Source organism: Coregonus clupeaformis, chromosome 1 (assembly GCF_020615455.1).
Source record: "Coregonus clupeaformis isolate EN_2021a chromosome 1, ASM2061545v1, whole genome shotgun sequence".
Lineage (NCBI taxonomy): Eukaryota > Metazoa > Chordata > Actinopteri > Salmoniformes > Salmonidae > Coregonus > Coregonus clupeaformis.
The window spans coordinates 21,593,012-21,611,533 of record NC_059192.1 but is presented as its reverse complement, the minus strand read 5'-3'; the positions used below and the strand labels follow the sequence as shown (position 1 = coordinate 21,611,533).

Genomic DNA, 18,522 nt, shown 5'->3' with positions numbered 1-18,522 from the left:
ATGGCTATGTTGATTATTATTCTTTACATTGATTGAGGATATGGTATGGATATGCTTCCATACATATTTTGTCAGTAAATGTCTTGCCGCTTCCCCCTGTCTATTAGCCTGCAAGGCAATCCACTCACATTCCACGTTTCACATTCACCTGTTACATTATTCCATGTCTATTTTTCATGTAGCAACAACAGCAAAACATTACTCTCTGACAAGATCAACAAATACCTTCAAAGTAAATCACGCTATCAATTTAAAGAATAATGCCTCTCTCACTCTCTTCCCAATACTTCAGACAAGAGAGTTGAAATAATGATGGGAATTGATTGTGGCATTGTCCCATTTTGCTAGATCTAATTTCTCAATCTCATCATTGTTTGATAGATACATAGGCTTTTAGATAATACTCAGATTGTGCTGGTGCCTTTGTTGCCCCTTTACATACTGAAGAATACTATGTAAAAACACATGATTATCATAGAACACTTTCAGGACATTTAAATACAGGGAATGTATAATATCAACTCTGTATGTTTATTTTATGCATATTCACCAGGATATATTGTAAAAGTACATATACTGTACAATGTATCATACAATATAAGCATAATATAGTAGTTGGCAGGTTATTATAAAACGTATGCCATAGGTTTACTATAAATATGAATAAAATACTTATATTCTTGATATTTCATCGTACAATGACGCTTACAACAGTACACAAGAAGACAAGGAGCATGTCCGACAGACTATTGTAAAATACTGTAAAAAAATATATAAAAAACAAGAACATTCAGTGTCTGCCTGGTGAGTGTTAAACAGGTCTTATAAACAAGTACCCTATACGTATACACACAGATTAAGGGAGTAACAGGGAGGACATGTCAGGGAGTAACAGTGAGGACAGGTCAGGGAGTAACATGGAGGACAGGTCAGGGAGTAACAAGGAGGACATGTCAGGGAGTAACAGGGAGGACAGGTCAGGGAGTAACATGGAGGACAGGTCAGGGAGTAACATGGAGGACAGGTCAGGGAGTAACAGGGAGGACAGGTCAGGGAGTAACAAGGAGGACATGTCAGGGAGTAACAGGGAGGACAGGTCAGGGAGTAACAGGGATGACAGGTCAGGGAGTAACAGGGAGGACAGGTCAGAGAGTAACAGGGAGGACAGGTCAGGGAGTAACAGGGAGGACATGTCAATACAACAGCATGATTAAAAAGACAACACAACCCAAACAGTTGCTGCTCTCTTTTTTTCCCAAGAAGAAGAAAAATGCATAAAATAAAAAGCTGAGCTCGATGCAGGCATGCTGAGAAAAAGCAAAATTCAGCCCAGAGTATTAAGAAAGAAGAACAGAAGCCCACCACAAGACAAAGCTAAAGCAACTGGCTAGGTAAGAGGAAAACAACTGTTATTAAAGGGGCAATCTGCAGTTCAACAATAACAAAGCAGCTACCCTGCCACTGATTTGGTAAACAGCTGAGGGATGGGCTGGAAAAATGTAACCCCTCTCAAATTCATGGACAGAGCTATGGATACAAGGACTAACCATCCATGATATTAGAATTATAGTTTTAACCATGTTTTGAGGAGATACCGTTTTTGTTTACAATTACACTGTTTACAAACAAAGGACTAAAAACAAGTTTATATTTTGGGTTCTGATGGGGTACAACAGTTGAACTAAGCTCATGAGGCATATATAAGTTATATTCTTCAAGAATCAATGGGTATATATCAATGGCAGATTGCCCCTTTAAGGAAAAGGAAAGAAACCATGGGTCTCTCTTGCTGAGAGGATGATGCAGTACAATTACATTTTTACTCACTTGTGTGTCGCTGTACAGTAGTAGCCTAATGTGTCTCAAATGACATCCACCACTTTAACAACCCATTTGGGAGAAAGGATAGAGATGGGAGCCACAGTTACCCCCTCTCTGAGACAGAGTGTGAGAACAGGGGAGAAGAGAGAGAGTGTGCAGAGAGTGGAGTGGTCTGAAGTCATGAGAGCTCAGTCTCTCCTCTGCCCTCACCCTGATTCGGGCCAGGAGGAAGAGCTGCAACTGAACCTCCATTGCGGATCCTGATGCATAGTGCACTGCCATTGCGGATCCACTAGAGCCACGTTGCTGCCACAATATTTGCCCCAAAGAAAAGTTCAGGAGCAACAAGTACCCTAGTGTTTTTACAATGAGTCTAGGGTCTAGCTCCTCTTACTACAGTATTACAGTACTGTAACACATGTTCAAATCAACAGAACAGGCATTGGAGACTTAAGGTGTCAAATGTGTAAACAAGTCTGGTCCCAAATCAGAAGAAACATCGTCAGAAAAAAGGTTGGTGGAGGGGTTTGTGGGAGAGGTGCCCTCAAAGAATAAGAAGGAAAGGATGCTGGATGGGAGTCCCTGTACGGCGGCGCTACTGCTTACGTGAGGACCCTCTGTCTTACCGTACGGTATAGTACAGTCTATTACTGTATCCAGAACGCCTTCTCTCGAATACCTCCTTTCCAAGCTCCATTACCTCTCCAACGCTCCTCCCTCCCTCCCTCATGCCCCAACACACCGCTGGCATTGGCCAGTGACCGCGCCAGTCATAGGATCTGCACCTCTGCACCTCCCCTACTGGCTGAGGATATCGGGGGTGCTGGGTGGGGGCGCCATGGGGGACGGGGGGGACGGACGTGGTGTATACAGTAAACTCTCACCCCTCTCCTTTTCAAGCTCCTATAACCCCCCCCCTCACTCAGATCTCAAATAACCTGTGCAGTGAGACAAGCCTGCCAAGTCATCACCACCCGGCGCCCCGCCCTGACTCACTTCTTGACGGCCTGGCGGTAGCTGTATCTCTGGCCCTCGATGCGCTTGGAGCCTTTTCCTATGCCGCTGCAGCCCACCGGCTCCTTGGTGCTGCTGCCCTGGGAGGCCTGGCTGGCCTGGCTGCTGTCCTGCAGTGTGGGGCTGGAGTGGGCGCGCTGCAGCCCATTGTCCTCCAAGATCTGGGCCTCGAATACGGACAGGTCATCCTCGCCGCAGCGAATCTTGGCCCGCAGTAGCATGGCGTAGGTACCGTAGCGCGTTTTCTACATTACAGAAGAGGGAGGGGAGGGATGCAGAGGGGGACAGAGGAAGAGGGAGAGAAGGGAAGGGAGAGAGAGAGGGAGAGTCAGAGAAGGCAAGAAAGGGAGCGAGGGGACAGAGAAAGTGAATGAGACAGAAATGCAGTGCTGCATAATTGCTTAACGCTTGACTGGATTCCAATTTCTTTCTTTTCTTTTCTGTAGCCTTTGAAAAGTTCACACACTGTTGCCTTGGGCTCACCTCAAACTCTAGGTACTCGTCCCGCTGGCGGTACTCCTCCAGCTCGCGGCCTTTGATCTTTCGGTCTGGAGGATACGAGCGCAGCTCAGCCAGTTCAGTGGAGATGGCCCGGAACCGAGACTCATGGGACTGGACCTGCTCCTCCTGTAAGCACAGATACTTAAGGTCAGAGTTCAAAACCCAGGTCAACAGAGGGCCATGCATTCTCTCCCAGCACATGATCGTCACTAGTTTGACCTCTGTAGGCCTATACTTTATTTCTGACATCATTGCAAGTTTTGTCCTTTAATCATCCTTGTGGACATTTAAAATAATAGCATTTATTCATTCATTTTGAAGAGTGCCTTCAGGGATTTTTTTCAATTATGGTAGTGATGTGGTATGGTAAATGTGATTGGTGATATGAGGACATGGTACGGAGGCGGGTACCTGTGACAGTTTGGAGGTGGAGCATGGCAGCAGCGGTCGGGCAAATTTCTTCTGTGAACCAATGGCTGCAGGGAAGGGTGGTGCTGAGAACATCGCTGATACCGTGTTGATGCGCGTGATCCACGACTGCATTTGCTCCGCGTTTCTATAGAGGACAAAACACACACACACACACACACACTGAGTTTCTGAGATCTTGTTGTACAAACACATGCCACACAGGTTCACACACGTTCACACACGTTCACACACCCCACCCCACACATATCAATCCCTACTGCACAGAGCTAAACTAAGCCATCATAGTGATTATCATCACAGCTGCTGAATTGAAAAACGCTGCTTTGCTGTTGAGAAATAAATAATTGAGGGGCTAATTAATAGATGAGAAAAATAGATGTTATCTACTAACGGGCCATTAGAGACCCCAGAGAGTCACAACTACCTGGACACTGGCTGAGAAATGAGAGAGAGGAAGAGAGAGGGAGGGAGGGAGGGAGAGAGGAAGAGAGAGAGGACAGAGAGATAGGGATGGAGAGAGGGAAGGAGGGAGATAGAGAGGGAGAGAGAGGGGGAGAAAGGAAGGAAAGTGAGAGAGAGAGGGATCGAGAGAGAGAGAGAGAGAGAGAGAGAGAGAGGAAGAGAGAGGAGGAGAAAGGAAGGAAAGTGAGAGAGAGAGGGATAGAGAGAGAGAGAGAGAGAGAGAGAGAGAGAGAGAGAGAGAGAGAGAGAGAGAGAGGGAAGGTATCTGGGACAGGCTGCAACTGGAGCAGAGCCGGTCCTCCTGGGTGACTGGAACATGTGGCCACATCATGTGCCTCTGCATCCTTGATTTACACCCCTCACCGCCCTACTCCTCCCAAACACACACACACATACACACACACTATAACCTTGTGGGGACACACAATTTATAACCAATCTAAATCCTATTTTCCCTAACCTCTAACCCTAAACCTAACCCTAACGCCTAACTCTAATTCTAACCCTAACTCTACCCTAAACCCACTAGAAATAGCATTTTACCTTGTAGGGACTAACAAAATGTTTTACTATCCTTATGGGGACCAAACAATTGAAAATCCTATTTTTCCTAACCCCTAACCCTAAACTTAACCCTAACCCTTAACCTAACCCTAACCCTTAACCTAACACTAACCCCAAACCCTAACCTAACCCTAAACCTAATCACTAACCCTAATTCTAACCCTAAAACCTTGTGGGGACCAGCAAAATATCCCCACTTGTTCGAATTTTCCTTGTTTTACTATCCTTGTGAGAACTTCTGGTCCTCACAAGGATAGTAAAACCAAAAACACACACACAGCAGGAGGTAGCAACAGCCATGACTGGCTGGTGAGAAGGGGAGAGACTGGCCCAAGACATCTAGAGGTCAAACAAGGAGACAAGAGGAGGAGGGTGCCCTTGCAAAGTCAAGATCAGGTTTATTGACCGAGGTAGATGTGTGCTGTGCAGGGAGCAGTTGCAGGTTATGGCTCCAAGCCAAATAATGAACCATCTCACGTTCAACTTATAGTGTGTAACCTGAACTCGTGAAAGCAAGGGATGGCTCGATCTTACAGAGGAATGAGAGAAGAAGAGTGAAGCGAGGGATGGGACTCACGGTGCCTGGAAGAGGTAGACTCTCCAGTCAGCAGTGCGGAGGTAGAACACATTGGGTCTCTTGCTGTAGTCAGCAGCCCTCATCGCCAGAGAGTGGTGGATGGACACAGCGTTCTTCAGATCCTCGTCCGACAGCTGTTTATCTGGCCGGTACTCTCCCTGCATGGTCAAACAATGACAATCATCATAAAGTGTGATTACATCATGATATCATTATTGACCATCGCAGTAGTTCTGACCACAGGGTAGTGTATTCAACCGCCAGATGGTTATTTGAGTACTGGTAATCTAACTGAGTTGTAATGTGAGAATGTCAAGCATCAGTAAGTTGGCATTGGATGTTATGGTGTGAAATTCCATCAATCATAAAACACAGCAATTGATTGTAGCCCTTTCCTGCAATCAAATGACCAAATCGTCTTCTAGTGGCCTCATGGGTGGAATGTTATTAATATTTCTTATAATTTCATAATTAATCAACATTATTTAAAAAAACCTGCAGAAAATCTGGTGTTTACATGTCAAACGGTTTTGTTATATTTCAGTCTTCTGTGATTTATATAAAGTGTCATATTGGGATGCAAACTCAAAATTGAATACATTTGAACTCTATATCTGACATGGTACAGGTGTCTTCTTTTTTTTAAGCCCATAACCATGTTTGTCAGGGGTATACTTTTTTACAAAGTAGATTTGTTTAAGACTATCAAGAAACACTCTGTGTGACCCTGATTTAGCCCACTGCAGTAAAAGGTTAACTGAACCGTTGATGATTGAATCAGGACACTCTAGTAGATAACTGTGTCCAGACCTTTCATTCTGCAGGATGACTTGTTGATGGGATGTTTAAGCAATAAGGCACGCGGGGGTGTGGTATATGGCCAATATACCACCGCTAAGGGCTGTTCTTAGGCACGACGCAAAGTGGAGTGCCTGGATACAGCCCTTAGCCATGGTATATTGGCCATATATCACAAACCTCCGAGGTGCCTTATTGCTATTATAAACTGGTTACCAACATAATTAGAGCAGTAAAAATACATGTTTTGTCATACCCGTGGTATACCGTCTGATATACCACGGCTGTCACAATCAGCATTCAGGGCTCAAACTACCCAGTTTATAATACAGAACAAACCATCCTAAGGAAATTGGTCTTTTTGACACCTGAGTAGGGGCCTTGACTCTGCCCAACTCAAACATGACCGTTGGACCAGAGAGCACTGCCAATAGCTATACAGTACATTAATTACATCATTGGCACAGCTGTGTTGCCATTGGAACGTCTCTGGATGGGACCTTCGCTTCCGTTCAAAGTGGCCGAGTTACACACACAAGCCCAAGAAGCTGGCAGGGCTGCCCGTAGCAAAGGCCAGGACCACTGGTCCAAATGATTATAGACGGCAGTGCCAGGTCTGAGGACGGCAGTCTGGAGGCACTGAACCAAGGACTCAACCTTTATGCATTACCTCATATTGATAATATCAACACTCAACAGGGTATGAAAAGCCATCTGGATGGTTGGACAGTGAGCTCTGTATGAGTAGTTTTAGTATTTCAGTGTGTGTCAATCAAAGATGGGTATACTTACAAGTGTATCACAAATGTTATTGTATATGAGTACGTAACAAAGTAGGATAATCTTAGCAGTCTTTTTAGACGTACATTTTCTGAACATTTTGGGATTTTCTTTGGTGCAAAAATATATATAATGTTACTGAATAAGAGTATGTAAAAAGTGAGTTGACTGAGCAGTCTTTTTTAGACTTTTCAGAATTTCGGAACAGTGAATGTGTTGTGAGTTTATAAAGTGAGACAGAAGTGTTGTCACACCTGCTCCCCTTGGCAGGAGCTGCTCACCTTCTGCAGGTAGAGAATCAGCCCCTTCAGAATGCCATAGAACGTCTTCCACCCTCTCTTCCCACGCGGTGCTGAGATCAGGAGAATAGTTTGGTCAAAACACAGGTCACCTTCAAATGTCCATACTAACAACACACCTATACATACCCAATACATTGCTTCATACTACAGTTGAAGTCGGAAGTTTACATACACCTTAGCCAAATACATTTAAACTCTGTTTTTCACAATTCCTGACATTTAATCGTAGTAAAAATTCCCTGTCTTAGGTCAGTTAGGATCACCACTTTATTTTAAGAGTGTGAAATATCAGAATAATAGTAGAGAGAAGTATTTATTTCAGCTTGTATTTCTTTCATCACATTCCCAGTGGGTCAGAAGTTTACATACACTCAATTAGTATTTGGTAGCATTGCCTTTAAATTGTTTAACTTGGGTCAAACGTTTCGGGTAGCCTTCCACAAGCTTCCCACAATAAGTTGGGTGAATTTTGGCCCATTCCTCCGGACAGAGCTGGTGTAACTGAGTCAGGTTTGTAGGCCTCCTTGCTCGCACAAACGTTTTCAGTTCTGCCCACAAATCTTCTATAGGATTGAGGTCAGGGCTTTGTGATGGCCACTCCAATACCTTGACTTTGTTGTCCTTAAGCCATTTTGCCACAACTTTGGAAGTATGCTTGGGGTCATTGTCCATTTGGAAGACCCATTTGCGACCAAGCTTTAACTTCCTGACTGATGTCTTGAGATGTTGCTTCAATATATCCACATAATTTTCCTTCCTCATGATGCCATCTATTTTGTGAAGTGCACCAGTCCCTCCTGCAGCAAAGCACCCCCACAGCATGATGCTGCCACCCACGTGCTTCACGGTTGGGACAGTGTTCTTCGGCTTGCAAGCAACCCCCTTTTTCCTCCAAACATAACGATGGTCATTATGGCCAAACAGTTCTATTTTTGTTTCATCAGACCAGAGGACATTTCTCCAAAAAGTACAATCTTTGTCCCCATGTGCAGTTGCAAACCATAGTCTGTCTTTTTTATGGCGGTTTTGGAGCAGTGGCTTCTTCCTTGCTGAGCGGCCTTTCAGGTTATGTCGATATAGGACTTGGTTTACTGTGGATATAGATACTTTTGTACCTGTTTCCTCCAGCATCTTCACAAGGTCCTTTGCTGTTGTTCTGGGATTGATTTGTACTTTTCGCACCAAAGTATGTTCATCTCTAGGAGACAGAACGCGTCTCCTTCCTGAGTGGTATGACGGCTGCGTGGTCCCATGGTGTTTATACTTGCGTACTATTGTTTGTACAGATGAACGTGGTACCTTCAGGCGTTTGGAAATTGCTCCCAAGGATGAACCAGACTTGTGGAGGTCTACAAAAAAATGTCTGAGGTCTTGGCGGATTTATTTTGATTTTCCCAGGATGTCAAGCAAAGATGCACTGAGTTTGAAGGTAGGCCTTGAAATACATCCACAGGTACATCTCCAATTGACTCAAATGATGTCAATTAGCCTATCAGAAGATTCTAAAGCTATGACATCATTTTCTGGAATTTTCCAAGCTATTTTAAGGCACAGTCAACTTAGTGTATGTAAACTTCTGACCCACTGGAATTGTGATACAGTGAATTATAAGTGAAATAATCTGTCTGTAAACAATTGTTGGAAAAATCAATTGTGTCATGCACAAAGTAGATGTCCTAACCGACTTGCCAAAACTATAGTTTGTTAACAAGAAATTTGTGGAGTGGTTGAAAAACGAGTTTTAATGACTCCAACTTAAGTGTATGTAAACTTCCGACTTCAACTGTAAGTGTTAGGCTAGTATAGATGTTGGAACAGAGCCACAGAACTCTCATTGTTCCAATGAAAATCATATGATTTACTGTATGTGGAACGTGAGAAGTACAGTGCATTCGGAAAGTATTCAGACCCCTTGACTTTTTCCACATTTTGTTACGTTACAGCCTTATTCTAAAATTGATTAAATAAAACATTTTCCTCATCAATCTACACACAATACCCCATAATGACAAAGTGAAAACAGGTTTTTAGAAATGTTTGCACATTTATTAAACATAGAAAACATAAATACCTTATTTACATAAGTATTCAGACCCTATTACTGAGACTCGAAATTGAGCTCAGGTGCATCCTGTTTCCATTGATCATCCTTGAGATGTTTCTACAACTTGATTGGAGTCCACATGTGGTAAATTCAATTGATTGGACATGATTTGGAAAGGCACACACCTGTCTATATAAGGTCCCACAGTTGACAGTGCATGTCAGAGCAAAAACCAAGCCATGTGGTCGAAGGAATTATCCGTAGAGCTCCGAGACAGGATTGTGTCGAGGCACAGATCTAGGGAAGGGTACCAAAACATTTCTGCAGCATTGAAGATCCCCAAGAACACAGTGGCCTCCATAATTATTAAATGGAAGAAGTTTGGAACACCAACACTCTTCCTAGAGCTGGCTGCCCGGCCAAACTGTAATCGAGAGAGAAGGGCCTTGGTCAGGGAGGTGACCAAGAACCCGATGGTCACTCTGACAGAGCTCCAGAGTTCCTCTGTGGAGATGGGAGAACCTTCCAGAAGGACAACCATCTCTGCAGCACTCCACCAATCAGGCCTTTATGGTAGAGTGGCCAGACGGAAGCCACTCCTCAGTAAAAGGCTCATGACAGCTCGCTTGGAGTTTGCCACAAGGCACCTAAAGGACTCTCAGACCATGAGAAACAAGATCCTCTGGTCTGATGAAACCAAGATTGTACACTGTGGCCTGAATGCCAAGAGCCACATCTGGAGGAAACCTGGCACCATCCCTACGGTGAAGCATGGTGGTGGCAGCATCATGATGTGGGGATGTTTTTCAGCGGCAGGGACTGGGAGACTAGTCAGGATCGAGGGAAAGATGAACTGAGCAAAGTACAGAGAGATCCTTGATGACAACCTGCTCCAGAGCGCTCAGGACCTCAGACTGGGGCGAAGGTTCACCTTCCAACAGGACAACGACCCTAAGCACACAGCCAAGACAACGCAGGAGTGGCTTTGAGGACAAGTCTTTGAATGTCCTTGAGTGGCCCAGCCAGAGCCCGGACTTGAACCTGATTGAACATGTCTGGAGAGACCTGAAAATAGCTGTGCAGCGACGCTCCCCATCCAACCTGACAGAGCTTGAGAGGATCTACAGAGAAGAATGGGAGAAACCCCTCAAAAACAGGTGTGCCAAGCTTGTAGCGTCATACCCCAGAAGACTCGAGGCTGTAATCGCTGCCAAAGGTGCTTCAACAAAGTACTGAGTTAAAGGGTCTGAATACTTATGTAAAGTGATGTTTCAGTTTTTTATTTTTAATAAATTAGCAAACATTTCTAAAAACCTGTTTTTGCTTTCTCATTATGGGGCATTGTGTGTAGATTGATGAGGGGGAAAAATCAATTCAATCCATTTTAGAATAAGGCTGTAACGTAACAAAATGTGAAAAAGTCAAGGGGCCTGAATACTTTCCGATTGCACTGTATACTGTAGCCGTTGCTAAAATAACAGCATAGGGCTAAATGAGTAATAATAATAATAATACTTTAAAAAAAGGGACTTATATAGTCAAAACAAAACATCAAACTAAACTAAACATGAATAAAGAGAGGGGTGGGCTTAACAAATAAACAGCGGTGAGGAGAGGGAGGGGATATGACACATACTATGAGGACTTATAGGGGGGTCAATGGGGGTTTAAACAAATAAGCTATAAATGTACAATATGTCTATGGTTTTGACACGTACTTCTCTTGCCGTCTGAGTCGGCGTGCACCTTGCGCACCAGGAAGCCGTTCTTATACAGCAGAGCTCCCGAGGGCTGGGCCATGGCCACTAGGGGTTTCCCACCGCTGGCCATGCTCTTCATGTGTTTAGAGGTGGAGTCTGCCTGGTTGGTGTCCCCCAGCTCCGAGAAAGACTTCCGCATCTCCTCCTCATCACTATGGCGACAAGAAACAGAAGGATGAGCAACCTGATTACTGTTTTACCATGCCTCATCAGCAACAGGTCAACCAATCACGTTCAACCAATCCCTTTCCAGCCATCTCACTCTGTGACTGTCCATTAGAAGACAGAGATGAGAGAGAGTAGTTTCAATGGCCAAACTCCTTCTTCACTGGTTATATTGTGCTTTTTGTCATCTACCAAAAACACTGAAGTGAATTCTGTGGGCATAGCCTTGGTTATATAACATATTTACAAAGCACAATTCTACCTAGGGGGAACCTGAGTGAATGAAAGTGTTTCTTCTTCTTCAAAGTCTTAATTCAGTGTCTTTCCCCTTCCCTCGCTCCTTCCCTCGCTCCATCCCTCGCTCCTTCCTTCCTCGATCATGTTGTTGTGATTCCCTCCTGGTCTCCAGAGAACCAGTCCACTCTCCTAGATCAAAACACACTGCAGCAGAAGAGCGACACGATCGATCGCGTGGCGGCCTTGAGGTGAAAAACGAGGGCATTCCGTTTCACTAGGGACTCCCTATTTTTGAGACTAATTTCAGATTTGTCACTGGCTTTTTCAGTTTTGTGTTTCCCTATTGATCATGAGAGGAACTGCTCCAGAACTGTGAAAAGTTGTACTTTTCCCAAATGTGTAACTACCTCAAACAAACCAAATAAATGGGCTACAATTTGTGTTATTACAGAACAATAAAATGTCTGTGTGTATCAGTGCATGATGAAAATATAACTGTATCTTAGTATACAGTTGATTGTAATCCCTATACCAATGGAGGCTGGTGGAGGGAGGGTGGCTTATTGTAATGGCTAAAATGTAATGATTGGAAAGTTATCAAACACTTCAAACAAATGGTTTCCATTCCATTTGATTTTCATGTGTTTGATGCCATTCCATGTGTTTAATATCATTCCAATAATGCCATTTTAGCCATTACAAAGAGCATGTCCTCCATTTAAGTGACACCAGCCTCTACTGGTCTTTACTGTACATAGAGCCAGGAGGTTTTCCTGATCATATGGCCTGACAAGGAAAAACTCTGTTCCTACTGTAGTTATACAGTGGGGCAAAAAAGTATTTAGTCAGCCACCAATTGTGCAAGTTCTCCCACTTAAAAAGATGAGAGAGGCCTGTAATTTTCATCATAGGTACACGTCAACTATGACAGACAAATTGAGAAAAAAAAATCCAGAAAATCCCATTGTAGGATTTTTAATGAATTTATTTGCAAATTATGGTGGAAAATAAGTATTTGGTCACCTACAAACAAGCAAGATTTCTGGCTCTCACAGACCTGTAACTTCTTCTTTAAGAGGCTCCTCTGTCCTCCACTCGTTACCTGTATTAATGGCACCTGTTTGAACTTGTTATCAGTATAAAAGACACCTGTCCACAACCTCAAACAGTCACACTCCAAACTTCACAATGGCCAAGACCAAAGAGCTGTCAAAGGACACCAAAAACAAAATTGTAGACCTGCACCAGGCTGGGAAGACTGAATCTGCAATAGGTAAGCAGCTTGGTTTGAAGAAATCAACTGTGGGAGCAATTATTAGGAAATGGAAGACATACAAGACCACTGATAATCTCCCTCGATCTGGGGCTCCATGCAAGATCTCACCCCGTGGGGTCAAAATGATCACAAGAACGGTGAGCAAAAATCCCAGAACCACACGGGGGGACCTAGTGAATGACCTGCTGAGAGCTGGGACCAAAGTAACAAAGCCAACCATCAGTAACACACTACGCCGCCAGGGACTCAAATCCTGCAGTGCGAGACGTGCCCCCCTGCTTAAGCCAGTACATGTCCAGGCCCGTCTGAAGTGCATTTGGATGATCCAGAAGAGGATTGGGAGAATGTCATATGGTCAGATGAAACCAAAATATAACTTTTTGGTAAAAACTCAACTCGTCATGTTTGGAGGACAAAGAATGCTGAGTTGCATCCAAAGAACACCATACCTACTGTGAAGCATGGGGTTGGAAACATCATGCTTTGGGGCTGTTTTTCTGCAAAGGGGCCAGGACGACTGATCCGTGTAAAGGAAAGAATGAATGGGGCCATGTATCGTGAGATTTTGAGTGAAAACCTCCTTCCATCAGCAAGGGCATTGAAGGAGAAACATGGCTGGGTCTTTCAGCATGACAATGATCCCAAACACACCGCCCGGGCAACGAAGGAGTGGCTTCGTAAGAAGCATTTCAAGGTCCTGGAGTGGCCTAGCCAGTCTCCAGATCTCAACCCCATAGAATATATTTGGAGGGAGTTGAAAGTCTGTGTTGCCCAGCGACAGCCCCAAAACATCACTGCTCTAGAGGAGATCTGCATGGAGGAATGGGCCAAAATACCAGCAACAGTGTGTGAAAACCTTGTGAAGACTTACAGAAAACGTTTGACCTGTGTCATTGCCAACAAAGGGTATATAACAAAGTATTGAGAAACTTTTGTTATTGACCAAATACTTATTTTCCACCATCATATGCCAATAAATTCATTAAAAATCCTACAATGTGATTTTCTGGATTTTTTTTTCTAATTTTGTCTGTCATAGTTGACGTGTACCTATGATGAAAATTACAGGCCTCTCTCATCTTTTTAAGTGGGAGAACTTGCACAATTGGTGGCTGACTAAATACTTTTTTTCCCCACTGTATATAGGCTATACCTATACGGTCAGTGCTATCTGGAATCCTTGGGATGTCCCTACCCTAAACCCTAACCATAACCTTAATCCCTACCCTTACCTTATCCTTAATCATAAGCCTTTACCTAACCCTACCCTTAACCATTTAAAATGTAAACTTCAATGGGATAGGGACATCCCAAGGATCCCGGATGGCACGTATTTTGAGGCAGTTTCAAATTATGATCACTCTAGTCCCACTCAAAATGAAGATACTGTACTTAGTACAAGCCATGTTCACCACATGTCCCTTTACTGATATGATAATCCTACAAACATGGTTGGGGTGTTGTTAACATCTTTTTACATGTGGGATAATCTGGACCTGAGGCAGCAGTTAAGATAACTAATGTTAAGAGCTGAACCTTTCCTATAATGTTTCCCAATACTAGTCAGTCAATCCACCCAATATCAGTCAAACCCAGTTTAAATGAGGACTACACTTGTTACCTCACCGTCACCTGTGTAAAAGTTCACATTCAAAATAGACATGCAAAATTGACTCCCTTGTAACCCTTTAAGAGCATGATATGAGTAACCAGACATATATAACAACAGTTAGCTCTACACAAGAGATAGAGAGAGCGAGAGAGAGAGCGAGAGAGAGAGAGAGAGAGAGAGAGAGAGAGAGAGAGAGAGAGAGAGCATGATGGATAGCTAGTGAGAGCTGATGAGCATGTGCCTCAGATTTCTAGCCTGTTGCCTGGTAACTGCTGGTCTGTGTGAATCCCACTCTACACTGAGTCAAAATAAAAGGGAAAGAGAGAGAGAGAGAGAGAGAGAGAGAGAGAGAGAGAGAGAGGGGGATGGACGGAAACGAGGGAGCGAGGGAGATAGAGAGAGGAGAGAAAACAAAAGCCTAGAAAGACAAAGCTGAATAGGAGCCATTATAAAGAGGAGAGGAGAAGGGGATGGGGTGGTGGTGTGGAGGAGGAAGAGAGTGAACAGGTTGATTAGGTGTAGGTGTAGGTTCAGGTTTACTTGAACACCTTGCAGAAACATACATAAAATGTGATGTCATAATATAAAACACAAGTTCCCCAAGAACACAGTGGCCTTCATCATTCTTAAATGGAAGAAGTTTGGAACCACCAAGACTCTTCTGAGAGCTGGGCTCCCGGCCAAATTGAGCAATCGGGGGAGAAGGGCCTTGGTCAGGGAGGTGACCAAGAATCCGATGGAGCAGGTTTTCATCAAGGATCTCTCTGTACTTTGCTCCGTTCATCTTTCCGTCGTTCCTGACTAGTATCCTAGTCCTGCCGCTGAAAAACATCCCCACAGCATGATGCTGCCACCACCATGCTTCACCGTAGGGATGGTGCCAGGTTTCCTCCAGACGTGTCGCTTGGTAATCAGGCCAAAGTGTTCAATCTTGGTTTCATCAGACCAGAGAATCTTGTTTCTAATAGTCTGAGTTCTTTAGGTGCCTTTAGGCAAACTCCAAGCGGGCTGTCATGTGCCTTTTACTGAGGAGTGGCCACTCTACCACTCTACCAGTCTAGTCTGGCCACTCTACCATAAAGGCCTGATTGATGGAGTTCTGCAGAGATGGTTGTCCTTCTGGAAGATTCTCCCATCTGCACAGAGGAACTCTGGAGCTCTGTCAGAGTGACAATCGGGTTCTTGGTCACCTCCTTGGCCAAGGCCCTTCTCCCCCGATTGCTAAATTTGGCTGGGCGGCCAGCTCTAGGAAGAGTCTTGGTGGTTCCAAACTTCTTCCATTTAAGGATGATGGAGGCCACTGTGTTCTTGGGGACATTCAATGCTGCAGAACTTTTTTTGGTACCCTTCCCCAGATCTGTGCCTCGACACAATCCTGTCTCGGAGCTCTACGGACAATTCCTTCGACCTCATGGCTTGGATTTTGCTCTCACATACACTGTCAACTGTGGGACCTTATATAGACAGGTGTGTGCCTTTTCAAATCATGTCCAATCAATTGAGTTTCCCACAGGTGGACTCCAATCAAGTTGTAGAAACAACCTCAAGGATGATCAATGCAAACAGGATGCAACTGAGCTCAATTTCGAATCTCATAGCATAGTGTCTGATTAATTAGGTAAATAAAGTTTTTCTATTTATTCATTTTAATACATTTGCTAACATTTCTAAAAACCTGTTTTCGATTAGTCATTCTGGGATATTGTGTGTAGATTGATGAGGATAAAAAAAAAAATTCCATTTTAGAATAAGGCTGTAACGTAACAAAATGTGGAAAAAGGGAAGTGGTCTGAATATTTTCCGAATGCACTGAACAAAAATATTAATGCAACATGTAAAGTGTTGGTCACATGTTTCATGAGCTGAAAAAAAAGATTCCAGAAATGTTACATGCGCACAAAAAGCTTATTTCTCTTACATTTTGTGCACAAATTTGTTTACATCCCTGTTAGTGAGCATTTCTCCTTTGCCAAGATAATCCATCCACCTGACAGGTGTGGCATATCAAGAAGCTGATTAAACAGCATGATCATTACACAGGTGCACCTTGTGCTGGGGACAATAAAAGGCAACAAAAATGTGCAGTTTTGTCACACTACACAATGCCACAGATGTCTCAAGTTGTGTGTAATTGGCATGCTGACTGCAACAATGTCCACCAGAGCTGTTGCCAGATAATTTAATACCATATGCCGCCTCAAAGGTCGTTTTAGAGAATTTGGCAGTATGTCCATCCGGCCTCAAAACCGCAGACCACGTGTAACTACGCCAGCCCAGGACCTCCACATCCGTCTTTTTCACCTGCAGGATCATCTGAGACCAGCCGCCCGGACAGCTGATGAAACTGAGGAGTATTTCTGTCTGTAAAAAGCCCAGTCATGTGCAGTCCATAGATTAGGGCCTAATGAATTTATTTCAATTGACTGATTTCCTTATATGAACTGTAACTCAGTCAAATTGTTGAAATTGTTGCGTTTATATTTTTGTTCAGTATATAGCATATATAATAATGTACCAAAAAATATTAAATTTTTTGTTGTTGTTGGACATAAGACTGTAAAATCACCATGAAATCTGCTCAATCTTATTTTAAATTAGGCAATCTGTTCCCAAGTATTCCCACGCATAGATAGAGAGGCATATGTGATCGTATCCCAATATAATCAAGGTTTGAAATTATTCTGTTTTTGTCAAATACTATACTCTATGTGTTTGGGGATTCTTGCAGGCAATTTGCAGTGTACAAAATATATATATATATATATATTGACTGTGGGTTCATCACGCCTGCTCTCCAGAGATGGGAGTGAGTTGTAGGGAGTGCCAATGATGCAACAGATTCGTCTCTGAATGCCTTCTAAGTCCTTAGAGAGACACTTTGTTTGTTAAACTAACGGTAACATACACTACTGTATATATAAATAAAGTATGTGGACACCCCTTCAAATTAGTGGATTCGGCTATTTCAGCCACACCCGTTGTTGACAGATGCCAGGATAACACTACCTGCCCCAATGCATAGTGCTAACTGTAAAGTTTGGTGGAGGAGGAATCATGGTCTGGGGCTGTTTTTCATGGTTCGGGCTAGGCCCCTTATTTCCAGTGAAGGGAAATCTTAACGCTACAGCATACAATGACATTCTAGACGATTCTGTGCTTCCATCTTTGTGGCAACAGTTTGGGGAAGGCCCTTTCCTGTTTCAGCATGACAATGCCCCTGTGCACAAAGCGAAGTCCATACAGAAATGGTTTGTCGAGATTGGTGTGGAAGAACTTGACTGGCCTGCACAGAGCCCTGACCTCAACCCCATCGAACACCTGTGAGATGAAATCGAACATTTATAAAAACAGAAATACCTTATTTACATAAGTATTCAGACCCTTTGCTATGATACTCAAAATTGAGCTCAGGTGCATCCTGTTTCCATTGATCATCCTTGAAATGTTTCTACAACTTGATTGGAGTCCACCTGTGGTAAATTCAATTGATTGGACATGATTTGGAAAGGCACACACCTGTCTACATAAGGTCCCACTGTTGACAGTGCATGTCAAAGCAAAAACCAAGCCATGAGGTCGAAGGAATTGTCAGTAGACCTCTGAGACAGGATTGTGTCGAGGCACAGATCTGGGGAAGGATACCAAAATATGTCTGTAGCATTGAAGGTCCCTAAGAACACAGTAGCCTCCATCATTCTTAAATGGAAGAAGTTTGGAACCACCCAGACTCTTCCTAGAGCTGGCCCCCTGGCCAAACTGAGCAATCGGGGGAGAAGGGCCTTGGTCAGGGAGGTGACCAAGAACCCGATTGTCAATCTGACAGAGATCTAGAGTTCCTCTGTGAAAATGGGAGAACCTTCTAGAAGGACAACCATCTCTGCAGCACTACACCAATCAGGCCTTTATGGCAGAGTGGCCAGACGGAAGCCACTCCTCAGTAAAAGGCACACGACAGCCCGCTTGGAGTTTGCCAAAAGGCACCTAAAGACTCTCAGACCATGAGAAACAAGATTCTCTGGTCTGATGAAACCAAGATTGAACTCTTTGGCCTGACTGCCAAGCGTCACGTCTGGAGGAAACCTGGCACCATCCCTACGGTGAAGCATGGTGGTGGCAGCATCATGCTGTGGGGATGTTTTTCAGCGGCAGGGACTGGGAGACTAGTCAGGATCGAGGG

The 18,522-nt window shown here is 43.9% G+C and overlaps 1 protein-coding gene across 1 annotated transcript in view; it reads right to left on the bottom strand.

The window, feature by feature from the left end:
• Nucleotides 1–1,692: 1,692 nt before the first annotated feature.
• Nucleotides 1,693–18,522, bottom strand: part of LOC121581552 (PH and SEC7 domain-containing protein 1-like) — a gene marked incomplete at its 5' end in the record, with an annotated part of 55,041 nt that continues 38,211 nt past the window's right edge. Inside the window, 6 exons of the mRNA XM_045223776.1 lie at nt 1,693–3,080; nt 3,319–3,462; nt 3,748–3,892; nt 5,372–5,529; nt 7,231–7,301; nt 11,014–11,207. Of these exons, the coding sequence (XP_045079711.1) occupies nt 2,814–3,080; nt 3,319–3,462; nt 3,748–3,892; nt 5,372–5,529; nt 7,231–7,301; nt 11,014–11,207 (979 nt within the window). The remainder of the gene's footprint in view (nt 3,081–3,318; nt 3,463–3,747; nt 3,893–5,371; nt 5,530–7,230; nt 7,302–11,013; nt 11,208–18,522) is intronic.